Source organism: Besnoitia besnoiti (assembly GCF_002563875.1).
Source record: "Besnoitia besnoiti strain Bb-Ger1 chromosome Unknown contig00014, whole genome shotgun sequence".
NCBI classification, from domain to species: domain Eukaryota; phylum Apicomplexa; class Conoidasida; order Eucoccidiorida; family Sarcocystidae; genus Besnoitia; species Besnoitia besnoiti.
The window spans coordinates 1,177,205-1,188,443 of NW_021703916.1; the positions used below are offsets into that span (position 1 = coordinate 1,177,205).

Below are 11,239 nucleotides of genomic sequence, written 5' to 3' on the forward strand. Positions count from 1 at the left end.
CGTGTTGGCAGATGACATTCTTGGGTTTTCAATTTGCAAAACGCGCGAGCTATCGACGAAAGCGCTTTCACCGTTCCTCGCGTGTCTATCGAAGCAGCCTTACTGAAGTTTTTGGGATTCGCGGCTGCGGGGCGAACTAGGCAACGGGAGAGACTGGCAGCAGATGCACACCGCGCGGCGGCGGTTCGCGCGAAGCAGGACGGTCCTGCGAATCGCGCATTCGTTTGAATTCTGTCCGCCTGACTTTTTTGTCGCTGCCTTCGCAAACATCTTCGGCTCAGCGTGCGTGACCAAGCGTGTCAGTGAAGAGTTATTCGTGTCTTCGCGTTGGCTGAAGCCACTTTCGTGCAGCCCTGGGCAAGACACGACCCCGAGAGGCTCAGGTCCCCCAGCGGGAGACTCTCTGCCGGTGGAACGAGCAACGGAGAGCGAAAACCCGTCGCCCTGTGGCCTGTTAGGGGAAAAGGAGCCGCCTGAAGTCAGGCTTCCACCTTGTGCAGATGCAGGAAGTGACTGCGCGGTCGCGTCATGGGGATAATGGACCCGTTTCTTTGAACTGCGTGCTTCAAGCGGAGACCGCTGTCGAGGTCGATGTTCTGCCGATCCAGTCTCTGTTTCGATCGCGTCCGTCGCCATGGTTCTGCTTATCTTTCTTGCCTTTCTGTCACTCTGGGGCGGTCTAGCTGCTGCAGAGCGCCGCCAGTGGAGTGGAATGGCGGGCCGCGGGTGGGGATCCGCCTGCCTGCTCTCTGCGGTGAGAGCAATGGGCAAAGATGCTCTCTGTCTGTCTGCCGCAGAGTTCGCGCCATTTCCACTGAGTCCGCTCCTGAGGAGGCCTCAGCCGGCAGGCCAGGCGCCGCTGCGCGATGTGCCGCTGCTTCACGCTTGCGGCGGCAGACAGCGGAAGCTAGCTGCAGCTACGCCTCGGGCGAGACATGGCGGGCGTCGCAGCAGAGACTGGCTCGCTTGCTGCCAGGGAGGGAGCGACTCGCGCGCGAGCGAGGCAGGGACAGGGTTTTCTTCAGGCGGGGTCCGGCGGCCTCGGTCAGGGTGGAACGATCGCTCAGGATTCCTGCAAAGCCGGCCGGCGTTTCTCTCGAGGACTCTTCCCCCGCGTCTGCCCGCTCGGAACGCCTCCAGCTTCTCATGGTCGCGTAGCGCGAAACGCGATACGTGTGCATCGGGAACTCGACCGAGTTCCCGATGCGCGCAATTCCGCAAGTGGCTTACGCACCCCTCTCTCAGCTTCGCGAGCCGCCTCCTGGGGTCGTCCCCTGCCCCCTCAGACACATGGAGGCGCCCGTTTGGGTGGCGCCGAGACGCTGTGGCGTTTTCGAGGGGCGATTCTCTCCCTCCAGCTTCGCGGTCTGCTTCCTCCGTGTCTTCTTCCCGCTTCAATCCCGTCCGCGGCAGCCAAGATCTCCCTCCGCTGCTGTGGCGGCTCCACCATTGGCTTTTCTCGCGATGGCGAGAGACCGCCACTTCGTTCGGATTTCAGGAATTCTCCACGCCGGTTGTGGAGCACGCGGAGCTGTACGTCCACCCTGCGGGCGAGCCCCGCAGTCGCCGCCTGGAGGGCGCGTGCGACGCCGAAGGAGACGCCCGGAAAGGGTGGGACGTCGGTTTCGCCCGCAACTCCGCCGGACCGCGTTCAGCAGCAGAGTCGCTCGAGCCTGGAGGAGAGGCAAATGGTGAGGAGATGCACTCCTCCGCTCGGGGGGGCGCCTCTCAGGGCCACGGCGCGCCCGTGGCGGGGGGGAGCCTGGGCGGCTCCGGTGCCGCCTCAGACTCCGCAGCAGAGCGGCAGACGCGAAGCGCGCAGGGCGCGTCACGCGAATGCTGCGTGGGCAATGTCCCTCCGCATCTGTATCTGTTCAGAGACCAGAGCGCGAGGGTCCTCGCGCTTCGGCCGGAACTCACGCCGTCTCTGTGTCGCCTGCTGCTGCGCCTCTACCACGCGAAGCCGGGGCGGGAGGCGAGCAGCCTGCCGCGCGACGAGGAGGGAGCCTCGCAGGAGGGCGAGAAGGCCGGAGGCGAGCCGCAACGAGGCGGCTGCGCCCTGGCGACCCTCGAGCGCCTCGTCGCCTCGCCAACCCTGCCTGTGCGGTGGACGTCGATTGCAGACTGCTGGCGCTACGAGCGCATGGCGCGCGGCCGCCGCAGGCAGCACTGGCAGTGGAATCTAGATATCGTGACGGGGCCGAGCGACGCGGCAGACAACTTTTGGAAGGCCGGCCAGGAAGAGCCGCGAGCGACTGACCGACAGGTCGGAACCGACGGCGAAGGCAGACGAGAAGGGGGGGCAGACCTCGAGAAACCACGTCTTCCCGATGTGCGCCCCGAAGCAGAAGTTCTCGCGGCGGCCGTCTCTTTGCTCGAGAAGCTGGGTCTCGGCCCCGAAGACGTCGAAATCCGCGTAGGGAGCCGCAGGGTCCTGGAGGCGCTTCTTGTCCGGCTCGGGGTCGTAGACGGACCGGCGCTCTGGCTGGAGGGCGGAGAGGGAGCGGCGGGGCAAAGCCACGCAAACCTCAAAGCGAGAGAGACTGGAGTAGAGGGAGCGCGTGCCGCGGCAGTGAGCGGGGGGGAAGAGGGATGGCAGGAGGGCCCTGCGATAGGAGTCGCAGGCGCGCCTAGTGACGAGGGACACGCTCAAAAATGCGCAGTTGGGTCGCCAGCTGAGGCGCGGCGAAACGCCGACCCGCAGGGCGGCGACCTGCGGCAGGCGACCCGAAGGATCGGGGACCAAGAGAGACGGGCTTGCGACGCGCTTGACGTGGTGGACGGCACAAGCCTCGAATCACGAGAGGTGAAGCGGGGAAGCAGGCAAGAAAGGGGCACGCAGAACTCCCGTCGGGTGACAGAGAGAGAGGAAGAGCGCAACAAAGTCGAGCAGATCTGTCAACTGCTGGATCGGCTCGAACGCACCCCTGTGGACGCGGTGCTCCCGCAGCTCGTACACGTCACGGGGTTGGACCGTGCAAAGGCTCTCTCTCTGATTGACGCCATCCAGTCGTTCGATCCCTTAACTCCGTCGAGCCCTCCGGAATCAACCCCTCGCGGCGTGCCCTCTGCTTCCTGCGTGCCACGCTCTCCATCGCCCCCTGCCGCAACTTCTTTGGCCGGCGGAGGCTGTGCGGCCGCACAGCTGCCCGCCTCGTCTTTGTCCGTAAGCGACGCTTATCTCCGCGCAGCCGCTGAGGAAGTGCGAGCGCTCTTCAAGCTCTTTCCTCTGTACGGATTCTCGCCGCGGTGGCTGAAGTGGCATCCGCTAACCGTCCGCGGGCTGAGCTACTACACGGGCCTCGTGTTTGAGGCGTTCGAGCGCGTCGCCTCTTCGCCCCCCGCGTCTCAGGAGGAGGGTTCAGCGACCCGATTCAGCGAGGCCGGCGCTGAAGCACGCGGAGGAAACGCGGGCGCAGATAGCGTCGGCGGCGCGCGGCCGGCCTTGCCTGACTCCGCTGCGCCGTCGGCAGTTGCTTCTCTCTTCAGACCGCGGGCCCTTTTTGGAGGCGGGCGCTATGTGAAGCGCGGCCGACAGCCGGGCGAAAGCTCTACGCCGTTCGCGGACTCTCCCCGAGACCGCGGCTCGCGCGAGGCGAAGGAAGCTGGCAAGCCCCTCGCAGACCGCGCGACTTTTCCAGTCGGCCTCTCGCTGAGGAAACGGTTCTCGAAGAGCGGCATTTCGGCTGTCGGCCTCGGCATGGGGGACGCAGTCTTGCTCGATCTCCTTGACCGCAGGGGCCTTCTCCCAGACCTCCGCCCCTCTGCGGAGCCGCTCGTCGACTTGCTTGTCGGCGTCCTCGACCCCTGCACTCAGGCCGTGCAGGCCGCGGACGGTGCGGGCGTCTCCGCCTCTGTCGCCGGTCAAGGAACCCCAGCCCGGACGCAGGGCTGCCAGTCCCTCGGAGACGGCTGCGGGCATGCGGACGCCGCCCATGCGGCGGCGATCGGCCTGGCGCAGAAACTCAGGCGGGAAGACTGGAGCGTGGAGCTGTTCCTTGGCAGCGCAGACGGCGAGGCCACGTGGCAGACGCTGCTGAAGAGAGCCGCGGAGCTCGGTGCCCGCGTGGTCGTGGGCGTCGCAGCCCCAGCGAGACTCGAGAGCGAGGAGGCAATTGAAACCGACGCGCGCAGCCACATCGCAACACAGACACAGCCGCGGGTCCTGTATTCCGTGCGTCTCGTTTCACCGCTCGCTTCGCGTTGCGACAGGGGGACGCGTGAACACCGGGCGTCGCAGAAGCGCGAGAAAGGAAATCGTGAGGACAAAGCAGACTGCCTCCTGAGGTCTAAGAGGTCGACGGAGAGAGAAGACAAGACGCCGATCTTGCTAACGGCGCATGACGCGAGGGCAGTCGCAGACGCGCTGAAAGGCTTGGAAGCCGATCTTCGGGGCAAGGTACGAGCTCCAAAAGACGGAGCGTCATGACAGCTCTGCTGTGAAGCAGAGAACGACGCAAGCAGTCCGAGCAAAGTGTCACGGGGGGCGGAGGGGGGGGGGGGGGGGGGCCTCCAGTGAAGCGGATCAACACGACAGCGCACGCCAGTGAAGCTCATGAAGTGTGGCGTGAGGCGGGCTTCGTTTAATGGAAGAGGAAGGCATGATTTGCCAGTTCCAAAGACGGGCGCACACCTGTCGTTCAAGCGCCTTCGGTGTTGCCTGGGGTAGCCTTCCACTGTGTTGGCAAATCTGTGTGCAGTTCGATTTTGAACGTGCAGCGACTTTTTGAACGGGAGCATTTGGATCGAAGTGTTCACTGACAGAGCGAGAAAACCCAAGCAGCCGAGACACACGCGGCTCACAGTGCGCGAGCAGCGATTAAGCAGCGAAGGAAAACCAGATTTTTTGTGGCAGATGGCGCCGGAAACGCGTGACGTAGACGGCTTAGCGCTGGCAAATGAGACACGGCGGCGGAAAACCGTCGGCTACCATGATTCCTGATGTGTTTGACTTGAAAACGGGAGTTAGCTGCCCACCCGCAGGTCGAATTTTTTGAGAAAGTGGCTTCCACGGCATGTATGCAAGAGAGACAAGCACAGGGAGCTGCGTATTCTAGGTTTCAGCTTTACGCCAAGAAGGATACCAGCTTATCCTGACTGCTTTTAGTCTATTAGTACATGGCATTCTATTGGATCTAGTCTATATATTTCTTGGGCAGCCTCAGATGTGATTGACAACGCAGCACATCCGACCAAGTATGCGTAAATGAAGGTATACATAGGAAGGGTCTAGCAACCTGAAGAGCTTTGGCGGGAATTCGTCCAAGCTTGTTTTCGTAGTGTATACGGGGGGCGGCGGTGATCGGCAAGCCTTCATAAAGCTCTCTCTCAACGGAGAAAGGGTCTCGTCTGGCTCACCCTTCGTACTCTCGCGGAGCGGCAGCGCGGTTCATAGGAGATGTAGAGCTGAGACAGGCCTTCACTCGGCAAGAAGGTTACCGAAATCCCCAACTGGAGCGCCCCCTCTTCAAACGCAGAGTGGCGGCGGTAAAGAGGCACTCGCAGCATCGCGCTGAGACTCGTTTGCGGTTGATTCGTCTGAATCAGATGTCGCTGACAGGCAGGCAGACAATGGGAAGCTCCTGCTATTGGCGTTTGAGCCGGAGCACGCCCAGAGTATGGGATTTTTCTGATTCTCCAAGCAGATACCACCTTACCAGAAGTACAGCTGCGTTAACTACCCTGGAATGCGTGTGAGTTCGGCCTCCATTCTTCAAAGAAAGAGAGCTGATTATCTTATGGTCGGCGCCTAAGGCCAATACTTTCTTTTATATTTTACAGTGTCCTACACGTCTTCCTTACAGCGGGCGGATGGAAGAACGCCCCATGCCAGCGTATCAGCCACGTCCGAGCGTTTCTTCAGGTCTACTCTACAGAGCGTCGCTTTCGATCTAAATTTGAGTTTTTGTCTTCTGAAGGAACCCGAGAATTTCGATGAATGCGGACGGGCTGATGCCCCAGCCCCTCGCGCGGTGTCTCTCGGCGCCTTTGCCGGCTACACGCGCGCATGAGGCCCTGTCTCCGTTCGTCACGACGAGACATGCGCCGCGATATTTGTCATCCTCTTTTCCACGCCTCCAAGAAAAAGTCTAGCTCTCACTTACCATTTGTCTCCCGTTTCTCACGCCCATTTCTGAGGCGACTGGGCTTCAGAGGAAGTTCTCAATGTCTTGCTTCGCCTCGTCAATGCTCGCCCGCGACCGCCTGCGCCGCGGAAGACACAGAGACAAAACGGCTTCTGCTTCGCATTCTTGTTGCCCCTTGCTTGCCACTCACCTGCGATGCAAGGGTCGTTTTTGTTATTTCTAGATTGTAGGGGTGGCGTGTCGTTTCCTTTCAGGGGGATATCAGTTGCTGTGCCCACGATGCATTTATGGCTCGCTCCGGTACGCCAGCTTCAGGATAGGGGAGTCGCGTTGATTTTCCACTCTCCCGCTCCGCCTTCAGCCACGTATTGGCCTGATTCGTTCGCTTCTTATCGCCCGCCTTCGCGCGCAGCGAGGTAGTTGGATCTGTCTCCCGGCTTCTTCAAGTCGCGAGAAAGCCGCCGCAGCGGCTGCACTGTCTCCCTCTATCCTGTTTCTCCGGTCCGGGCTCACCGGAACACAGAGGGCTGCGAAGGCAGGTGCCTGAGCAGAAGCGCATCTCGGCGGGCCTGGAGGGCGACGAAAGGCGCGCTCTCTCTCAGTGGCTGCCGTCACAAGCGGCTAAGCGCGCTGCGTAGAAAACCTCGCTAAGTCCTCAGTCAATAACAAAAACGATCCGTGTGTCGCGGGGTGAGTGGCAAGCAAGGGGCAACAAGAATGCGAACCAGAAGCCGTTTTGTCTCTGTGTCTTCTGTAAGAAGGAGCGATCCTACAGGCTCACTGCCTTCCTTCTCTGCAGACACCGTGTCTCGGCGCCAGCGCTCTTCCTCTCTCACTCCTGTTTCAATCTGCGAGGGCTGCTTTTCGTTCCGTTCCACTCCCTCGGCGCGCCGCCGCAAGAGAAGCCGAACGCCGCCCGCTGGAAAGACTCGCGATGGGGGAAGTTTCGCCGCCTCGCAACTCGGGCGCGGCGCCTGCGCCCCCTCAGCAGCGTGCCGAAACGAATGCAGAAGGCAGAGGCGGGAAGCAAGAGAAAAGGAAAGCGACAGAAGGAGAGGATCGCCGGTGCTTCGGCGGGGAGGGTAGGGCATGTGTCTCCACGTCGGCGTGCGCTGAGCCTCATCTACCGCGTCAGTCGCGACAGGGGAAGGAGGCGAACGGTGAAGATGAAGCCGCAGGCGACCCTGGAGGTGCTTCGTCTCGCAAAGGGAGTCTGAGCTGTCGGAGGCCAAGCCTCAATGCAGCTTCGTACGCGCGCACGACTTCCAGCGGAGAGTCCAGAGGCGCCGACGCTCAGCCTGCGGTCTGCGCGGGCGACCTCGTTGCGATTGAGCCGCTGAGTCAAACGCGGAGGCTACGCAAAGGAACAGAAGTCCCGCTCGCGCGGACGGAGAGAGGCGGCCTCGGGGGCGAGGACAGACAAGAAGCCGAGGGTGGGCACGCAGGTCCAAGGGTCGCGAGTGTGGAAGAGAAGGACGAAGAAGCAGACCGGTGTGCGAAAGAAGCAGAACGAGAAGAAGCGGCAAACCGCGAGGAAAAGAGAGAGGATCACAGTGGAGTACAGGAGACAGAGGCCTCCAAAGGACGGGACAGGGATGCCGAAGAAAAAAACGGCGGCAACGGGATGCGCAAACGAGCCGAACGACAGAGAAGGGAGAAAGGAGAGAATGGAGAGAAGGAGGGAGGCACGGACGAGGTGAACAGAGGCAGCCCCGAAGCTTTTCAACGGGGCGAAGTCATCTGCGTGTATGAGAACGAAGCCAAGGAGACAGTCGCGGACGTCCTGCGGTATACGGCAGCTGGAAAGCCCTTCAAGAGTCTGAGGGCGGGCATCCTCTTGTACGTTTTTCTCAGCAGCTGCGGCTGAGAACCGCGCCACACGCATGAGCAAATGAGCTCGCGCTTTGTTGTCGGCTCCGCGCTTGTTCAAACGCGCAAGAGAGTTCTGTCGGCTTCGTCCTCCGCAGATCTAAGTGTCTCGTCGTACGCTGAAGTAATTACAGCGCTGTACTTTGTTCGCGCCGAATCCAGATGCGGATATATATGTATATATATGTATATATACATGTGTATATATACGTATATATATACATGTATGTATAGCGACGCCAGGTGTCCGTTGAAGGGGTTCTGGCACTGTGTGCATCCAGGCCTGGCTTTGGGTGGTGCATGCGCCCCCGATGTCGTGTATCTCTCTCGTGTTTTGGAAAGTCTTGTCGCGCAAGCTACGACCGGAAATACGCACACTTGCATGTAGAGGCCGGCCTGTTTATCCACGGCAGGCAGATGCAGAGGCTGGTGGCGTCTGCTGTAGCCCCTTGCAAGGCGCGCACTTTTTCAAGAAGACGATACGAGTTGATGGCCCGTGTACACTTCTGTCACTTCCCCGGCTGTCTCGCCTGCTGCTGACGCACGCGTCACTGCCTCCCCGCGCTGCCTCACTCCTGCCAGCTGCTGGTTGTGCGTTTCTCGCTGCAGAGGTATCCCCGTGTCCCGCCTGCGGCGCCTCGAAGCCCACTGGGACCGGATCGCCTCCGACCGCCGCGCCGGTCGGTCTGTGCCTTGCCCGCATCGGGCTTTCCAGTTGCCGCCGTCGCCCTTCTTCACGCGCGCAGTCGATCGTGATCGAGGAGCTCTCTGTTTCTTCTGGGTACGCCACTCTCTGTCGCGGCTGCGCCAGCTACGGCCCGGGGTCAGCCGTACGCTTACATGCACATGATACGCACGCAGATTTGAATATAGATATTTATGTAGTTGTGTATTTCTCCGTGGGGCGTCGCCGCGTAGGGGTGATGTCCTCGAGTTGGATCTCCAGAATTTGCATTCTCCGTCGCCTTTCCCGAATGGCTCAGGCTTTGACGGGGGCTGGAGGTGGTAGAGGGCTTACAGTGCATATTGTGAGGCTCAGCGTCCGCTAGGCCTTCCAGAGCGTATCGGAGGAAGGAAGCATCCACTGCAGATTCCAGCGGTATCTCTGCCGATGATTCAGGCTTCACCAGCGTGGCAAGAGCCTACTCATCGCAAACGTGTGCCGTAGACATTCCTGTGGGCGTCGCCTCCGTGATGACCGAACCGGGTTCCGCAGTGACCCCAAGCATATATCTACTTGTGAGACAAAATTAGATCGGGTGGCGAGGGTATGTGCCATGATGTTTTCGCCGGATACAGACTACAGACACAGACGTTTCCCGATTGTGCAATATGTTTTTCTTTGTCCTTTTCTTCTGGACCACAATCATTCCGGTGGGCGGTTGTCCACGCATGCACCATGCAATGTTGGTGCTGACTCGCAGGACCTAGAAACTACAGGCTTGGAAATCGCCTCATGCGAAATCACGCAGATCGGCTGCGTACCCCGCCTCTTCCGCGAGGGCCGCTGGGAACGACTTGCCGTCCCTGGTCTCCAGGAGACAGACACGCCCGTCGCCTCCGAGGAGGCAGCGTTTTCGGCGTATATTCGGATAAAAGGATCCATTCCCAAAGTCGTGCAGGAGTTGACAGGGATAACCGAATCCCTGCTCGAACAGAAAGGTACGAGCCCGATGTGCGGGCTGGCGGATGCAGACTCGAGAACGCCACTGGTGGAACGCGTCCAGATTGGAGGGGGCCAGCTGCATGCGGGGGGAACGAGCCCCTCGCGGATAAATGTGTACAGGGTCGATGTAAGACTGCATTCGCTGAGAGAGTCACGAAGCAGGCCATATCGGCTCTTCCACGGCCTAGGCTCTGTGGGAGATGGGTGTGTCGTCGAGTAGTAGCCTCTAGGCAGGAAGGGGGATGCTCTTCTTCGTCGCTCTTTCACTCGCGGCGAGGAGAAACCGAGGGAAGGAACCGCCTTCGCCATGGCTCTTTTCGTGTGCTTCAGGCATTCCGCTGAGCTCGGCGCTTCTTAAGTGGGCTGTGTGGGTGCGCGCGGTCGCGGGCCGCTGCCCTTCCGTGCCCATCTGGTTCGTTGCGCACAACGGCTCCGCGTTCGACGTGCCGGTCCTGCTGCGGCAAGAGGCTGACGCGAAGGCGGCGGCTGCTGCTGGGCTGTTTCCTGTTGGGTGTTTTTTCCGCGACGTCGAGTGCGCCTTCACCGTCGACACGCTCGCGCTCTCGCGCGCGCTGCCGTGGCCTGACAAGCGCGAACAGTCTCACAGTCTGAGTCTGCTTTTCTCGCAGTTGACCGGCAAAGGTCGGGAGAAAGACCAGGAACACAACGCGCTGGGCGACTGTCTGGTGCTCGCAGAGCTCATGGAGAAGGAGCCGTTCTTGTCGGCCTGGCAGAGAATGAACCTAGGCCGGACGCTCGCCGAGGAAGCCCAGCACCAGGCCAGATGGCAGTGGCTCGACCTGTCGGGTCTCTTCGGGGCTTGTTGAATCGCTCAGAAGCCGACGCAGCGCCAGTCGAGGCCTGCAAGCTGCCAGAAGGAGTCGAACGCCGGAGGAACGACTTCCTCCCTCCAAGGTACGCAGACCGCGTGCCTCTGCGTGTCTGTCTCTGCCCAGCGGCTCTGATGCAGCGGCCATGGGGGACAGGTGCGCACTCCTGCACATCAAATGCATGCGACCTGTCTGCTTTTTAAGATATAACTGCATTTCGACATGTACATACAGCCGCCTGACCGGAAGCGAGATACAGGTTTCTGGCTCCTGCGCTCGAGCAAGGAGACTAGGCGACTGTGGGCTCTTGCTTTCGGCCCGCATCGTGCGATGGCGTTCTTTGCGGCGCGGCGGCCTGCACAGAAGTGAGGCCAGAGTGTGGGCTTTAGACGTCGGTCCTAAGACATTTCTCACGCTTCAGTCTGCCAGTCACCTGCCTTTATGGCTCTCGTGGAACGCGCGCAAAATTCTCCGCGCGCGAGTGTGCCTTCACAACGGAGCCGATGTGCAGCAGTCGATCGCTGGTACCGTAGAAATAGGGTATCGCCACGATTCGACGCGTTGCGTATCAGAAAACTTCCTGCTTCGCCGCAGCCGCCCCACGAGAGACAACAGGCGAGATCAGAGAGCGCGAATCGGCGATGTAGCCACCCCCGTCGCACTCCATGTGTGCGCACCTACATGTGCAGATAGATAGTGAGATGGAGATGCAAACTGGTAGTTGCACGTTCGCGCATGCGTCCAAATCTGCACTACGTTCTCAGTGCACTGGCTGCGGCAGGCAGCGA

The 11,239-nt window shown here is 60.9% G+C and overlaps 2 protein-coding genes across 2 annotated transcripts; both read left to right on the top strand.

Moving 5' to 3' along the window:
* Positions 1 to 634: 634 nt before the first annotated feature.
* Positions 635 to 4,429, top strand: BESB_026400 (uncharacterized protein; the record flags this gene model as incomplete). Its single annotated transcript, XM_029361320.1, has 1 exon — positions 635 to 4,429. One exon carries the CDS (start codon positions 635 to 637, stop codon positions 4,427 to 4,429), a length of 3,795 nt encoding a protein of 1,264 aa, XP_029215675.1.
* Positions 4,430 to 7,020: 2,591 nt separating this feature from the next.
* On the top strand, positions 7,021 to 10,448 carry BESB_026410 (exonuclease; the record flags this gene model as incomplete). The annotated part of the gene is made up of 4 exons (XM_029361321.1): positions 7,021 to 7,925; positions 8,565 to 8,736; positions 9,380 to 9,617; positions 9,952 to 10,448. The coding sequence occupies 4 exons, from the start codon at positions 7,021 to 7,023 to the stop codon at positions 10,446 to 10,448; spliced, it is 1,812 nt and encodes a 603-aa protein (XP_029215676.1).
* Positions 10,449 to 11,239: the final 791 nt, after the last annotated feature.